Consider the following 16,510-nt stretch of genomic DNA (forward strand, 5'->3'; position numbering starts at 1 on the left):
AATTGGTTGAAAGGCCGCAGACAGAGGGTGGTGGTCAATGGCTCTATGTCCAGGTGGAGGCCGGTAACAAGTGGTGTCCCCCAAGGGTCTGTCTTGGGACCGGTGCTCTTTAACATCTTTATTAATGACATCGATGAGGGAATCGAGTGCACCCTCAGCAAGTTTGCTGACGACACCAAGCTGAGTGGTGCGGTTGATACGGTGGAAGGAAGGGATGCCATTCAGAGGGACCTCGACAGGCTGGAGGGCTGGGCTCGGGTGAACCTGATGAGGTTCAACACGGCAAAGTGCAAGGTTTTGCATTTGGGCCGGAAGAACCCCAGGCACCTGTACAGGCTGGGAGGAGCGGTACTTGAGAGCAGCTCGGCAGAGAAGGACCTGGGGGTCCTGATGGACGAGAGACTGAATATGAGCCAGCAGTGTGCTCTGGCAGCTCAAAAGGCAAATGGGATCCTGGGCTCCATCAGGAGAGGGGTGGCCAGCAGGGACAGGAAGGTGATTGTCCCTCTCTACACGGCTCTTGTGAGGCCCCATCTGGAGTACTGTGTCCAGGTGTGGAGCCCTCAGTACAAGAAAGACATTGAGATTTTGGAAAGGGTCCAGAGGAGGGCGACTAAGATGATCAAGGGGCTGGAGCACCTCCCCTATGAGGACAGGCTGAGGGAGTTGGGCTTGTTCATCCTGGAGAAGAGAAGGCTGCGGGGTGACCTCATTGCAGCCTATCAATACCTGAAGGGAACCTACACCCAGGAGGGGAGTAAACTCTTCAAAAGGGCTGACAACAGCAGGACTAGGGGAAATGGTTTTAAGTTGAAGGAGGGAAGATTTAGGTTAGATGTTAGGGGGAAGTTCTTTACTAGGAGAGTGGTTAGGCCCTGGAACGGGCTGCCCAGGGAGGTTGTGGATGCCCTGTCCTTGGACGTGTTTAAGGCCAGGTTGGACGGGGTCCTGGGCAACCTGATCTGAATGTGGATGTTTGGTGGCCCTGCTAGGCAGGGGGGTTGGAACTACATGATCCTTGGGGTCCCTTCCAACCCGGGTGATTCTGTGATTCTGTGATTCTGTGTTTGTGTATTGGAGGAGAAAACGAATTACTGTTAGCAATGCAAAAGTGTAACTCCACAGAGGCACCCTATCAGCAGAACAGGAGATTGCAGAACTGCCATCAAGGCTGAGCTGCAGAAACAAATACTCACTTCTCTGCTAGGGTTTGCTGTTCATTGATGCCCACGTTGAAGAGCACAGGCTGAACCCTCAGTAACATGCCACTTTGAATCTCTCGCGGCAGCAAATCAAACAAGGCGCTTGGCAAAGGGATCCTCACGTTAAATCCATCACTGTGAACAAAGAAAGAAATACTAGATGAAGATTCAGAAGCATCATTCTGAGAATGTGTTATTTCTATGAAGAGGGCTAACGTCCACAATGCAATCCCATTATTAGAAAAATCAGTATCAGTCAAAACTGAGGACTTGAAAAAACTGCTGCAGCTTGCTCCTAGTTACAAAAAGTTCTTCCACTTCAAATACAAACCAGCAACAACAACATTAATTTTATGTTCTCATGGACATTTCAATCCAATCTGTCAATTTTCTGACAAAAGCTGATATTGCTCTTCTCATTAACATTACTGCTCTAACGTGACTTAGGGACAAAAAAGCCAAATTTTGGCACGACCCCATCTTGAGTAAAGTAGATTTGAGTTTAAAGTGATAATGTCTAGTGATGATGCATATGCAGAGGAAGACTTGTTTTTAGACACAGTAAGTAGTGCTGATATTTCAGAGCCAAAGGACAAAGGCAATGACAGGAGCGAACCAGAGCATAAGCCAAAGAGAGAGCTAATGAGCACTGATATGGAACATCATGACTCAAGTTCACAAGCCAGCAGGTTACCTTGGGTCTACTGAGCCAAGGCAAAGAGCCCTGTGTGTGCTTTACGTCATGGTAAATGAGAGGTAATACCCATAACATCAGTGCATACCACCTTACATCTGCTACAGGCTGACACATGGTTGCAAATGTTACAGGTAGCTAGGTCAAAAGTCACTCTGATCTGAGTGCTGTTTAATCTAGCAGCAGCAGGACCTTAAGTCCCTATAGTTCAGCTTTCCTATAATAATTTTTCTGCTCACAACACACTGCCAGCATGTACACTCAAGTATAGCAAAGGAGCTCTGAGAAGTATATAGGGCAATCAAAATTGGTATGTCCCACACATACCTTGAATAGAAGTAGAAATCATGCTGTGACTGAAAGTAAAAAGCCTGTTTTCACTTCTAAATGTAAAGCTCCAAACCGTTTGCACCAAAATAAATAAGCATGACTTTTCGTTCTCATTCTAAGGTAAAATCTCTACAGCAACATTATCAGCCCTGAGTGCAGTGAAGACTGTTTTCCTCTTGATTTGCATCCTATGGCTGACAGCAGGTTTTAACTAAAGATTTTCTTTGAGAGGGATTTTCTGTCAGCTCTCAGCCATTCCCAAAGGTCTCAGCAAATTCTGTCATGTACACAGCTGCACTGCAGCCCTCCTTCAGCTAGCACACTTTTTATTGCATGTGAATCTGAACTTAATTAAATTCCTCTACGGATCCTTACTCTCAAGAGTTGTAGCTGTATTTCAGATGTAGACAAACTTGTGCAGATCTTCAGTGGAACTTGGTACACCACACTGACCAAGAAAGCCTTATCTCCTCCAGAAGTCAGATTTGAAACTAAAACATTTAAACACTGACTTCTGTGAGCGCTCTGTCCTTCCACCCACTCTTACCTACCTGTGAACTGGCTCCCTCTGGGTAAGAGCACAGAACATCAAGTCAGCAACTATGAGTTAAATTCAGTTTATCTCTGCTAGCTAAGAAATTGATCATAAATACACAGCAGCCAGCAGCTGCCTGATGCTAATGGTCAACGGCATATGGTAAAGCACTGTCAAACTTATCAACATCAGTGAATTTCAGACAAGGAGAACAGCATAAAAAAATCAGTCTGAAATTTACAAACAGCACAAGTACATAAGAGAAGACTGAATAATACTGGCTTGTGATTATGGAAAGCTAGGTTGGGATAATACTGACTCATAAAAATATTGTCACGGTTTGAGCTTTGCTATATATTCCTTTTCAGCTTAGCTCTCTGTAAAATTAAACACCAGTAAAAAATAAGCTAGTCAGCTACCTAATAATTCTCTAAAGTTCTGAGAGGAGAGAGCAGCACAGTACAAAGCTCATAATTCACTTGAATTTTAAGTGCAGCATCATCGCTTCTCCATTCTCCCACCCCACTTCCTGCTCTCCTCCCCTTTGCTCACCGATTCCCAGTGATGACTGGCAGCATGTCAGTAGATGTATTTGATGTTGCCTGAGTTACTTTAAAGGTTACATTCCTCAGGTCCATGATTCCCAAACTCATGTCCTCCAGCATTGCCAGCTCCTCACCTAAAACAAGGAGGAAGAAGTAAATTGTAATCATTACCAGTTATGTGCAACTTCCCTTTATTGATTTGATTTGGGCTGTAGGTCATCAATCTCATGAAGAAGTTCTGAGGATAAAGATGCAAGGCAGCCCAGCCCACCTTGACCTACAGCCTGCAGACAACATCATGATCAACTCATCAGTTTAGCAATATTAGAAAACACCAATCATCCAGCACAGTCCAGACTACTGGATTTCATGTAGATTGTACTCTCATTTTCCAATTTAGGTGATGCTGGTAAGTGCCTTCTCTGCACTGTCAAAAACAGGTTTTGGCATATTGTACTGCAGAATCTTACAACATAGTCCAGATTTTTTCAGTACAGTGCTCCCTAACTGGCATCCAGATGGCTATTCTGACACAAGTACAATACTAGCAAAGGATTTTTCCTTTTTGTATTCTCTCTCCAATCTCACTTTGTACTGTAGGATTATGAGAGGTGAAGAAAATTGAGGAGGCATATTTCAGGTATAGTTTCTCTCAACTTACTGCAATATTACTCAATTTCTTTGTTGGAAAAACAAACATAACAGTCTTTTTGAAGAAACGAAGAGAAATCAAATTGATCCTTTATCCTTATTATTTCCAGGCTGGATGAGGCTTTGAGCAAACTGGTCTAGAAGGAGGTGTCACTGCCTATTGCACGGGGGTTGGAACTAGATGATCTTAAAGCTCCCTTCCAACTCAAACCATTCTATTCTATGTTTCTATTATATCACAAGACAAGTTTATTTGTATGTTTTCAGAAGCAATTTAAAGTGAATTCAGAGTTGTTAGTGAATTAAGCACTCCATTTATAACCTGGTTTTGCATTTCAATTTTGGAAAACATTTTGTAGCTGAGCTGTAGACTGTACCAAACACTTGTGGTCTGCCATAGCCAATTTAAAGCAGGATTTGGTGATTCAACAGCTCCTGTCTCCTGCATGCCCTGTGCTTTTACCGTAAGTACTCAGCAGGCTCTCAAACTGCGCCAGCAAGCCAATGGTGTAGAGCTGTCTTAGAAATCCATCATCATGCAGGCAGTTCCTCAGCTTGATAATGAAACCACATATGAGAGCTGTCAGCTGTGGGAGAGAAAACACAAAAACAAAAGGTTCTTCAGCTCCAAATGGAAACAACAGAGCATGTAAGACTGAGGTGCTATAAAATCTGTTAGACTGATGCTCAGTAACTTTTTTTTTCCCCCCACTTGCAGCTAAAGAGAGACAGCCAACCAACAAAACTCAAAACACTCCTAACATCTGATTTAGAGCATACTGCCTTCATCTCACATGTTCTCCCAAGGCAGACTGTCATTGATCTTGCATCTATCTGCTTTTCTTGACGTGACCGCTGCTGTTAGAATCTACAACTTACAAACTGTGTTAGTTACAGATGGAAAAGCAAAACTAGTTCTAAGCTATGAATTTTGATAGCATGAATAAAAGATCTTTTTTAAATCAATATTTTTAAAAAGCTTAAAAACGCAGTGTCTGTTTTCATTATGCAAAGATTCAAAATCCTCCAGTTATGAGGTATTCTGGACAAGGCCCCAGTGCTGACCTCATCCTAAAATCAGTATTAGGATATCACACTAGTACCAGCTTTTCTGTCAACAAAGGAAGTTCCAGGGTGACTGCCAGATACTAGGTATGCAGGTGTATAAGTTACAGAGCTGAACAGAAGAGATGAGTCTAAAGTTCTATTTATGATGAACTGATGATTGGTAAACATATTCAAAGCATCAAATCAAAAAATCAGCTGCATTCTGAAGCTTTGTATGTGAAAAAACATCTCTGAATGTATCTCTTTGGAATACTATGTTATGAGACAACAACAACCCTAACAAATAACATTCAAGAGAAAAGCTTCCTTGAAATAAAGGAAAGAGATTCTAATTGCACGGGGAAGTATGCACCCTAAGAAGGTGCAGTGGGCAGAAGGGATGTGGAAAGTTCTTAGTGCAGACACCTGCTAGTCAATGGTTGACTCAAAAGAGACCTCAGCAGGCCCAGAAACAGAACTTCTAGAGAAAGCTCAGCACTTGCTCCTCCTGATGTGGCTTGGCTTCTCTCCCTAAATGATGTTGGACTTGTTTTTTCTTACACTAAAAATAACTATTGTCACTATCACTGGCACAATTTGTTTTGAAATTAGAAACGTATATCCCAGGAAACATTTAATTAACATTTATCTTGTTGAGTGCATGAAGTGACCAATAAGAACAGCACAGCACAGTCTGCAGGAGAAGATCACACTGTTAAACTTGAGAGGACAGCAGACATGTAAAATTCTGAAAAAAGCCAGCTTTCATATTTCACAAAAACCCAATGCACGTCCCAGTGCAATCAAACCCTGCAAATTTGCTTGCTTACAGTTTGGCAGAAGACAACATCCCTGCGATACTGAAGACTCAGACACAGCCCTATCGTTGGGGCACTGTCCTGCATTAACAAGAAGACCATGGCTTTCTTGGCCTTGTCACTCATCATGGCCACGCAGTCCGTGAGAGTCGTCAGCAAAGGATAAAGGGCTTCGCTCCACTCGCCTGGTTGAAATAAATAATTAACAGCACTTTAAGTAAGTACTTTATCTGAAACAAACAAATACATGTTAAGGAGCAAGTTACTGTAGCAAGTTAAGGTTGTTGATAATCCACATGCAATGCTCGTTTCATTTTGGCTGGCCAGTTATTCCCTGCTTGTTATCAATACAGAGTGGTTATTGCACGAGGAAAACATGGGGAATTTGACTGTCTGAGGCTGTTAAGTCTTTCCCAGCCATGTAATAACTCCCCAGTTTGTGCCACAGAACAAGTCATACAATGGCTGATTTAGAAAGCCTTAACAGAAAGACGAGCACACTCTTGTGCATATAACTTTGTGTACACATTCAAACACACCCTTTCACAGCGCACACAGGGACAGTCAATATGGAGCCCACTGCATAACTAGATGCATAGGGAACATCTCTTTAGCCATCTCTGTGAATGAGATTTCTCACAAACACCTCTGCCTTTTGTGGAATCAGGTGTATCGTTCAATGCCTCACCATCTTAAAAATACTCATCCTCAGTTAGGTAAGACCACGCTTTTTTTCCATTTGCAGGAGTCAAAAATCAAAGAGGCGAAGGTACTCTTTCACATGCTCATGTCTGCTAAGTAGCTTTGAAAGTCTACATCAAGCTAGCAAGAAACACTAAGTCTAGCGATGTGCTAGATGAGAGCTAGCCAAACCCTTGAAGGTATCAGGAGTTTGACTTTGACTGAAACACATGAACTATGTCCCACAGTGACACTGCTCAAAGTCCTACACAGGAAGTCGAGAAATACAATTAAATTCCTAAAGTCCTGTTTTAGTACCCTAAACATTTTATCATTCTTTCTGCCTAAAGAAATTGCTCTATCTTAACATATTCCATAGGCTCAGTGTCTTTTCTCTCCTTCTTTCATCTTTTTTTCTCACCAATTTTAAAAAACCATTTCCAGGACTGTATGAAATATTACTCAGATCCTGTACCAAAAACCATTCTCTCTGCAATGTTAGGAGAAAGCAGAACAGAAAAAAAAAAAAAAAATCACTCTCTTTAATGTACAGAACGTTGAAAGAGAAGAAAACTTCTCTTTTTACAGGGAAAGACAATGTGTTTTTGTAGATAAAAAGCACCACAACCACAAGACAAGTGACCCCAGACTGGCTGGCTGTACAGTCACGGCATCATGCAGCTCAAAGCCCACATGAACAGGGTCAGTTCAAGCCTTTGAAAGGAAACTGTGATTTTGACTCAATTGCAGGACTGAAGAGCTAGCAACAATAAATGTTTCTTTGATAATCAGCCACACAGGGAACTTTGGAAGTCAGCTACAAGAAGCTTAGCTGACAAGATTAACAGAAGTATCCTTTTTGCTTTTGTTCCATGTGGTAGATAGATAATCTATAAACCTCACAAAGGGGAAGTTATTTGGCTCTGTTCCATTGCCACAAAGAACGTAAGGAACATCAGAAGAAAAGCCAAGGAACTACAGCTTTTCTTTTACATCCCATTAAGTATTTTTCTCTCAAAATAAAATTGCTGCCTTGACATGGGTCTGTAAATGACCAAAAAGCAAAATGCAGATGATAGCAACAGAGCACTTCTCTTAATACATTTAAGCATTTTTCCATAAATCGACAGAAAGAACTGAGGATATCTTCTAGCACACCAGTATTTCACATACATATATGAATGCAGTTGTTAACTCAGTAGAGACTGCAGTGTGCTTGGCAGTACCTCATTTGGAAGATAAATTTATCTTTGGTAATCACAAACCACACTGATGGTACACCAGCATGCCTGAAAATAAAGCAATCTTTAGATGTTTTCTTCTCCCAGAACTCACATACAATGCAACAGCTCATCTAGGGTAATAAGCAAAAATCCTCTCTGCTGCGTGTCTTCTTGGCTTTAGACACTGGCCATGAAAGAAAAAGCCCCTTGATAACTAGCAAAATCCTAAATATTTTTCACAACCTGCTTCACAGACATATGCTGCTTTTAACTGTTTGATCAATGGCAGTTGTCCTTAAAAGTAAACAACAAAAGGAATGACAGGTTCAAATGAGGTCAAAATATTTCACTGACAGAGTTTAAATAAAGTTGAAAGTGTTCACCAGGACTTCCCGATCCTTCTTCTGTCTACTGCTCATAATTTACCTAACAAAATCTTAATTCTGCAAGAATATCTTCTATCCAATCAATCAATGGCACCTTTACACACCAGAAGGCAGTAACTTTTATGTGAAATCCACTCTGAGCACTGCTCTTATGTTCTGCGAGATGACCAGAGCATTTTAAAACTAGTTATAGACTCCAATGCGCAGATCCAGAGGGAGAATGATTTGGCAAAGGGCCTGAGACAGTGAAGATTCAGTGAGTTGCTATACATTTAAAATCACAACCTAGCCTACAACCTAGCTGTTGACTCATCTTGGACACAAATCCCACTTCCTAATCAGAGGCTTCTGCTTCATGATAGAAAGTTACTCTGTCTAAAGACTGACACTGAATAAACCTACAGGAAGCTTGTCATCTGCTTTAGATGTTCTGCATTGTACATTAGACACCAATGTCTAATTAAGTACTTCACTGCACTGCTGCCTCAGCCATTTCTGCTCAAGATGCAGTTGGGGTGCATCTGGGTGCATAGCTGGGGTAACCTGATTGCTTTTAATTACTCCAATCTTAAAAATAACTAAAACAATATTCATTCATAGCTTGCAAGGACTATAGAGATGCTCCAGCAACTCCAACTTTGTGCAAAACGAATTTTATTCATTAAAAACGCTTTCCCAGTGATAGAAGGAAACAAGGTGGAGAGCTGGGAAGAACACCATTAGGTTCTCTGAAGATGCAAATCCTACCTGCACAGGGGCTCTACTTTTCATGTATTTCACTAAACCCTGTGTATTTCACTAGACCACAGTGTAACAAGACCAAGAACGAGCCACCACAGCGTTGAGATTAACCTGCTCTCAAATGGATAAGATTACAGCCATCCAGAAGGGAGACTTTGGAAAGGCAACACCAGAGTGTAAAAGTACAAGGGGAGAGAAAAGAAGACTAGGAAAGTCTTCCAAATTCTGTATTCTGACACATTAGATTTGCAGTGCCCAGTGCTGCTTACTGTATACACCCAACACAGATTTTCCACCTGCCTTGTTGACTGCTCCGTGTTCTGTTTGAGATCTCATTCAGAAAGGCAAGTTCCGTTGCACGTACAAAAGGACATGACTGAAAGGTCACGAAAATCAGACTCCCATAGACTTTAGCGTTATTTGGAAAGTCACTGTCACCTACAGTAGTCAGTGGTCACTTTGGTTTCTCCAAACCAAACAAGTGTTCTCCCACACCTGAGAAGTTACCAGATACATGCTTGAACTATTATATAGGAAATAACTTCTCAATGTGTTTCGGTAAGTCATGTGATATCGCAGAACACTGACATTTGAAAACAGTCCATCTGAACAAAAAACTTGGAATTTTCAGAAGAAGCAGAAGCCATGAATGCACATACCTGGCGCAGATTCTTCCGGAGCGGGGCTGCAATCTGCACAGAAATGGAGGGGCAACATGCATGATTAAGGAGCAGCAACACAGTCAAAACATAAGCAACTCAAATGCTCAACACCAGGGTTCTCAAACTCTTTCACTGAGTGAACAGGAGCTCAGCAGATAGACTCCTTTGCCTGAGGGCACCAATAGCACAAGCTGCCTTCTTCACTCACTGTTTCACATCAGGGAGACACGAGGACAGGGATCTGGAGCCAGCACCCGCCAGCTCAGAGGCTCTCTGTGGATCACCAGCGAGTGTGCTGCCAATTCCAGTGATTCACAGGGCACCATTTGAGAACACTGGTCCAGTGCAACTACAGAATAAGCTGGCTGAAAGGCTGCTACTCAAAACAGCAAAAGACTAGCAGCAAATTCAATGCACTTAACAGAAAATTAAGGCATACATGCTGCAACTGTAATCTTAACTCTCCCTTCTACCATTTAGGGCAGTATTTTCTTCCGCAAGCATTCACTTCTAGAGAAATGCTCTTGAGTGTTTCAGTAACATTGTGCTCTCTCACCAGTTCTGGAACTATCTTCAATTGTTGCTTTTTGCTTTCCACAAAAAAAATATATATATTGTCTGCTCTCTGCTCAGTGTCATTTATTCGCAGCTCAGAATAAGTAACAGAAAAACTGTTAGTTCTGTGAGCGTATGAGAAAGAAAAGCACTAAAACGTTGTCATTACGAACTGAGAGTATTTTGTCTCTCTCAGCTATTCCCATCATCAGTTGTGGAAAGTGATGCAGAAAGGGAATTTAAAACACTTAAAAACACTTGCCCTGGCTTACAGTGAATTTCTCAAGTGCAATTTAGCTCAAACTTTTCATTAAGACCAGACACCTAGGGAACAAGATTCCCTTTCCAGCATTAAGTTACATTTATCCAACGCCGGCTGACAGTTAGAATTCAGATTTAGCCCTTACACTGGGAAATGGCAGCAAGTCCCTCAGCTTTAAAGCTTGCCACACTTAACTGATTTATCTGTGTCAGATTCTGTGGATTTGGGAAGAATTGTTTTCCATTTTGGGAGGCACACAGTGAGAGGTTCTGTAAACTCTGATACAAACAAAACCTTTCGTAGGTAAATGCAACTAATTCCATCTTCACACTGCATAGGTGTCAGGATTTTCAGCAGATGTAAAAAATTATCTGAAAATACCGGGTAAATGGAAAGAAAATGATTGTTCTAAGATGCTTCCAGCATAGAAATGCCTTGGGGAAAGATTCTGTTATCACCCACAACAGATTTTTCCTATATATTTTTTTTAATATGAACAACATAATACTTATAGTATATGAAGTTCACTGATTAAACTTTCATGTAAATGCTACCTAAACTAGCCAGCAAATAATGACATTTAAAGGCATCAAAATGGTAAAACTTAGTAAAAAATTAATAGAAAACATTCTGAATCAAGACCCAACTCTCCCATTATAGTCTTCTTTACAACACACACAAATGTCAGTCTAATTTAGAAAAGTATTGTTATTTAAGATACCAAGCAAATCAAACGTAACAAGAGCTTTACAAATATACTATTGTTTTTTTCAATTCCTTGTTTTCTTTTTCTTACAGGCACTGTCTTCCAACTTCACTATAACATTACCAATGGAATGGACATGAAGTCACAGATGCACAAAAGGCCATCAAACAGTAAGACAGAACAGGACAAAAGGAAATGAAAACACAAAATCTCACTTTTTCTGGGCATACCTGATCTATTAAAACAGTCAGACTACAATGGCCACAAGTAACTAAAATGAAAAGAAGTCAAATAGGTACATATATAACTAAAATAATTTTGAAACTTAATGCAAGGCTGCATTAAACTAATATGGATCTCTCATTCGCGTCTTCCTCACCCTGCCAACTCCTACCTTCTAGCTATATGAAGCCTAACTAATTGAGCCCTTTAGCACCACAGCTTTTGTCAGTTTGGGTTAAAATCTGCTTTAAACTCCCATCGATTCACTCTTCCAAGCTCAGCTAAGCCTAACGGGACTACTTGGCTCCCCTCGTACACTTTGGCAGCCCAGTTGGGATCATTAGCAAATCACTTCTCTTGTACTTTATTTAATCTTTTACAGAGGCTCACTGTAATAAGCCTTAATCGCTGCAAAGAAGCTGAAGCCAAGAGGAAAGCTACCAGAGGTGATTTTGGACATACGCTAACCCAAACACCTGTTCTACTAGCTTAAAATACCCAGCAGGAAAACCAAAAGCCATTGCCATTAGTGAGAGATTTAGCGATGATTTCAGTGAGGTTAGGATTTCAAAGTTACGGACTTTGCAGCTGCCAGTACACCACCAGCCCTCTCTGCCTGACAACAGGGTGTAACACCAGCACTGAAATAAAGACACATGGAAGAATGTCACGAGGCTTAGAAACGATGCCAGCGCACAGCAAGAGAGCAGAAGTGAGAAGCGGTGTCTGGCATACGCACTTGTCTTTCTGAGAGAATGGCATGCACAGGATGGGGTGGATGATGGTGGTGGTGAGGATGGTGGTGGTGAGGAAGATGAGGTCTCATTTACATCTTCTGGATTTATCCAGTAGGCACGGGTGTCCCGATTACCTTTCTTACTAGTACAGCTGATGTCGCACTGGAAAACGTCTTCACAGCTGTCACTTTGCAGGCGCTCCTTCTGGAGAAGTTTGTCCACTCTCTGTATAATGCACTCCAGACTTTTGTCAACATTCAACCAAACTTTCTCCTTAAAAGAAAACATTCCTTTCTCAACTTAAAAAGAAAAAAAGACATTAGGTAACAAATCCCTCCATTTTTCTCCTATAATTTCAGTCCCAGCCCTTTTGCAAAGTTTCTGTGTACTCAGAATTACAACATTAGTGCACACATAGACTCTCTATGAATAATGTATGCCAGCGTGTCAGCAATATGTAGCAAAGTCAGTGCATGGTGAATTGTAAAGTTACCTTTGAAGTACATTTGCTGAACAATTTTAAGTGCCTCTTCCTTCACTACTATTCACTATTACAGTTGGCACTGCTGCTTATTCTTTTAGACTCTAATGTTTGACAAGGAAATGCTTTGCCAGTTTTGCTGATAAACGTTTACTTTTCTCCCTTAAAGTTTCAACTCCTTAAAGCTCAGAGCAATTAAAATTCAGTGACAGTCTTTCCTCCCTTTAAAAGGGCAGCAGGAGATTATATTCTTTATTCTTTTCAAAGCCAGGAAAAAAGGAAAAAAGAACCAGCATTTCCTTACATGTATGGCTAAGCCCAAATGCAAACTAAATGCAGAAAATAGTTTTAAATTCAGAAATTTGGTGAAAGAGAAGAATACCTCCATTTAGTCAGATAAAAGCTGATCTCTTGCTCTATTTTTAAAAGTGATTATTTCAGTAAATGCAAATGCTACTTTCATAGAAGCTGGTCAAAGAATTGGTCTTAATGATCTATTGATTTTGTACTGCAGATAAACTTATTCAACAATACAATTAACTGATATAATAGGAAAAAACACTTTTAAAAAGATTGCATAATAATTATAAACAAACATATATCTTTTTTACTTATGTAACTCAGTAATAGATAAAATTAGTGTATTATATTTAGCATCTAATTAAATGAACTGGCCTTATTAGCTTGCTATTATTTTAAGCCTGACCCTCAGTCAAAACATGCCAAAACAAAATCAGCAAGGATCCATTTCCAAAATGAATTGGATCTCATTTCTAAATTTGAACAATTAATTGTTTTTTTAAGTTACCTTGATCATCTCTGAGATTTAATTTACTTCAATTTATACTACACAATGACAGAATTTACACGGACCAATTCTTGTGTCAACTGGCAGTTTTTGTGCAAATACTTTTTAGAAGCTGTTCATCATCAAAACAGAAACGGACAGCAAGTCCCAAATATTTAGATGAGAATACAAAACCAGAGAAAAGTTCAGAATACTGAACTATATAGCTACCACATGCAAAACATGCTTCATTATGGAGAAGCGTAAGAGCCCTTTGTAGTATGGTTAGTTTACTTTAAAAGCTGCTTATTCTGCCTTGGAAGTGACTTAAATAAATGCACAAACTGTGATGACCTCTGCTGCTTAGAAGACCCAGAATTATTTATTAAAGCCAGTCTGTAGCCCTGTGCCAAGCAGTAAATGCACACAGGGTGGACGGAATGCCTTTGCTAGTTGACCAGTTCCTACAGTAGGTGACTAAGATGCATACAAATATACTCCAAAATATGAAACCTAAGCATACTCATGAGCAGATACAGACATTACAAAATAAAAGAACAGCAAACAAAAACTAAAAAGAAACTCCATCATCACCCCACAGAGCAAACATACCCACTCCTCTTCATGCCAGTCCACCTGCAGAGAGGATCGGCTGTTTCGTCCTGTCCATCTGGCCACTAGTGTATCTTGATCGTTCCTCAGCATCACTTGTTCCCCTTCTCCAGAGGTTGGAGATGCCTTTGAAGCTATATAATCTGGCCTTGCAGCATTTAGTCCATGTATTGAATTTGCTAACAACTTGCAGTCACAGACTGTGACGAGTTGCCGGGTCTAAAAAGCAATAATAACCCAACATTTTAATGACCTTTCCATTATTCTGTACACAATCTTTATTATATTCTTTTACAGAAAGAATAAAAAACATTCACTAGTATTCTGCAAAGAAAACAACAACTGCTTTGGAGTCTCTGAGAAGCTATATAGGATACTAGAACAGAAAGGTAGGTTTCCAAAGTCTTGCAGTTACTGAAAACATCACTGATAAATGTGCAGTTCCTAACACTGCTATTTGCACTTCACCTTCCATTTGAAGAAACCAAACAATGTTCAGACATTTTTATATTTCACCTATCTGTCTCAAATCATAGCACACAAGACTTAAGAGAAAAGTTGAAAATGTAACTACTGATCAATACAACCTGCTTCCTTTATTAGTAGTCTTGTATTAAAGGATAAGTTATGTGAATATGAAAGAAAAAAAAAAGACCTGTTTGTCCATTACATAAGAGAAAGCCCTCACTATGCTGTATGTATACTTTGTCCAGTTGTAGAAAATCCTGTGGATTAATCATATATGCTGCAGTGCCATTTAGAGTGAATATTATTTACTAACACATTTGCACGTGGTCACATTACCTTTTGTGGCCTACAAAGGTATACACATAACCCCTCAACTGGGACAATTTATGGCTAGCGGACTGAGCGTATGCCACTGCCATTGCTGCCATTTAGAACCCTGATCTACTTCAGGGTCAGAAGCAGTCACTAAAACTGTAGCTGGCTTTTGTCCCTGTAAATGACTGCTTACAGTCTGTCTTCTGTTAACAAACGTCAAGAAATAACCGACTCAATCACTAACTCAGGCAAAGGCTTTGTCACCATTATTCCTTATTTCACCAGTGAAATACTACAGAAGAGTTTCATCTATGTAAGCTTTGCCCAGTTGCTGCTGCTTGACATATGACTCAGAGGGGCATTAAAAGAAACAACATGGATGTGGAGAAAGAGAGTATAATAGAAAATGAAGAAATGTTCATTTCTGGATTACAGTGAATCAGTAGAGGCAATCAGAGGACACTGTTCTCCACTCTCAAGGCAAGGAAATGTGAAGAACAGGAGAAAAAACAAAAAGTGCAGCAAAGTCTAAAGCAGATTTGATTTTTTTTTTAATTTTTTTTTTTTTTTAAACAGACTATGCATTTTATAATACACTACCAGATAAAGTAAACAAAAGAAAGGGAGAAAAAAAGATAACAGTGTTTTTCAGTGCGAAGATGTATTACTATCCTACCTTATCTGCCAGGATGGCAAGCGTTCTTTCAAGGCCATTAGCTGATCTATCCTTGGCAGCTCGTGAGAGCCTTTCTGCGTAATAGCTCACTTGAGTTTTCAGGGTGTTGATTTGTGCAATGATTTCCTTTGCTCTAACAATGTCCTGTGGAATGTATATTATTGACTGGGAACCTGTTGAAGTGCTGAAAAAGAAAGATGGATTTTAGGTGTAAAATGGCTCTAGAGGTACACACTTTGCAGTAGCATGCTAGACAATTAATTGCAGACAACAATAATTTACCTAGCAATCAACAGTGAAAGGCCAGTTGGCAATTGCACAGCAGGAGCATGATCTTAGAGCCTTCTCTGCCTTACTGAAAGCCTTAGGATGCAGATTTACTAATCCCTTATGCCAAGTGTCTGAGGGCAGAGCTCGTATACCAGAGGGACAATTTTGCTGAGGAGAATGTATGGGATAGATTTTGCCCTCTGAGACAGAACCAGCATTTGCAGTGACAGCTTGCTCCATTCTCTCCTTACAACACAGACACTTCACTGAGACCTGGTTTGTAACAGTGCAGTCACACAGCTATTGTTGTCACCCTAGCATTGAGAAAAGGAAATCCACCTTCTTTCCAATACTAATGGAGAGCGTGATATTAACAAAACCTTCTTCAGCTAGTAAATCCCACTAGAGTACCTTTCCTTCAATTGCCAGGCTGACTAAAGTTACTCCAGCAAAAGCAATCTTAAGAGACATAAGAAGCAAATTATATATCAGGCTAACCCAAGGACTCTGCCCTGGTGAGCACACACTGTGTTAAACTATGGCTGTGGTACAACGGTCTCTGTTGCAGACACAGCTCTAACTGCACAAAGCTATACCAAATCAGCCTTTTCCACCTAGAAATGAAAATAAATTATACAAGTAAAATATATCTTTATCTTGGTACACTGCAGCTCCACTAAGACCATTTACTTGGTAGTGGAGAAGATGAGCATTCACATGCTGTGTTTAGACATCTACAGCAGTTAATTTTGTAGTTGAGATCCATTTTGGACACTTGCCTGTATCTGATGAAGCGATTGCAGCACTTCTAAAGGGTTAGTTAATCCTAACTGAGAAAAACTATTCACAAAAACTTCTTTTTAGCTTAGGAAAATCATTTAAACCAAAACTTCCCCTTTGCCAA

At 40.3% G+C, this 16,510-nt stretch overlaps 1 protein-coding gene across 18 annotated transcripts in view; it reads right to left on the reverse strand.

Annotated features, from left to right (window-relative positions):
• Positions 1 to 16,510, reverse strand: part of INPP4A (inositol polyphosphate-4-phosphatase type I A) — a 114,299-nt gene that overhangs the window by 14,349 nt on the left and 83,440 nt on the right. For 10 of the 18 annotated variants that reach the window (XM_048961500.1, XM_048961483.1, XM_048961510.1 and 7 more), the window contains 8 exons: positions 15,337 to 15,520; positions 13,878 to 14,096; positions 12,000 to 12,270; positions 9,513 to 9,545; positions 5,835 to 6,007; positions 4,421 to 4,544; positions 3,314 to 3,440; positions 1,197 to 1,337 (listed from right to left, as the gene is read on the reverse strand). In XM_048961500.1, coding sequence (XP_048817457.1) covers positions 1,197 to 1,337; positions 3,314 to 3,440; positions 4,421 to 4,544; positions 5,835 to 6,007; positions 9,513 to 9,545; positions 12,000 to 12,270; positions 13,878 to 14,096; positions 15,337 to 15,520 — 1,272 coding nt within the window. The remainder of the gene's footprint in view (positions 1 to 1,196; positions 1,338 to 3,313; positions 3,441 to 4,420; positions 4,545 to 5,834; positions 6,008 to 9,512; positions 9,546 to 11,999; positions 12,271 to 13,877; positions 14,097 to 15,336; positions 15,521 to 16,510) is intronic. The other 8 variants (XM_048961560.1, XM_048961569.1, XM_048961551.1 and 5 more) reach the window with 2 other exon arrangements.

The sequence above is a fragment of the Lagopus muta genome, chromosome 1 (assembly GCF_023343835.1).
Source record: "Lagopus muta isolate bLagMut1 chromosome 1, bLagMut1 primary, whole genome shotgun sequence".
NCBI classification, from domain to species: Eukaryota; Metazoa; Chordata; class Aves; order Galliformes; family Phasianidae; genus Lagopus; species Lagopus muta.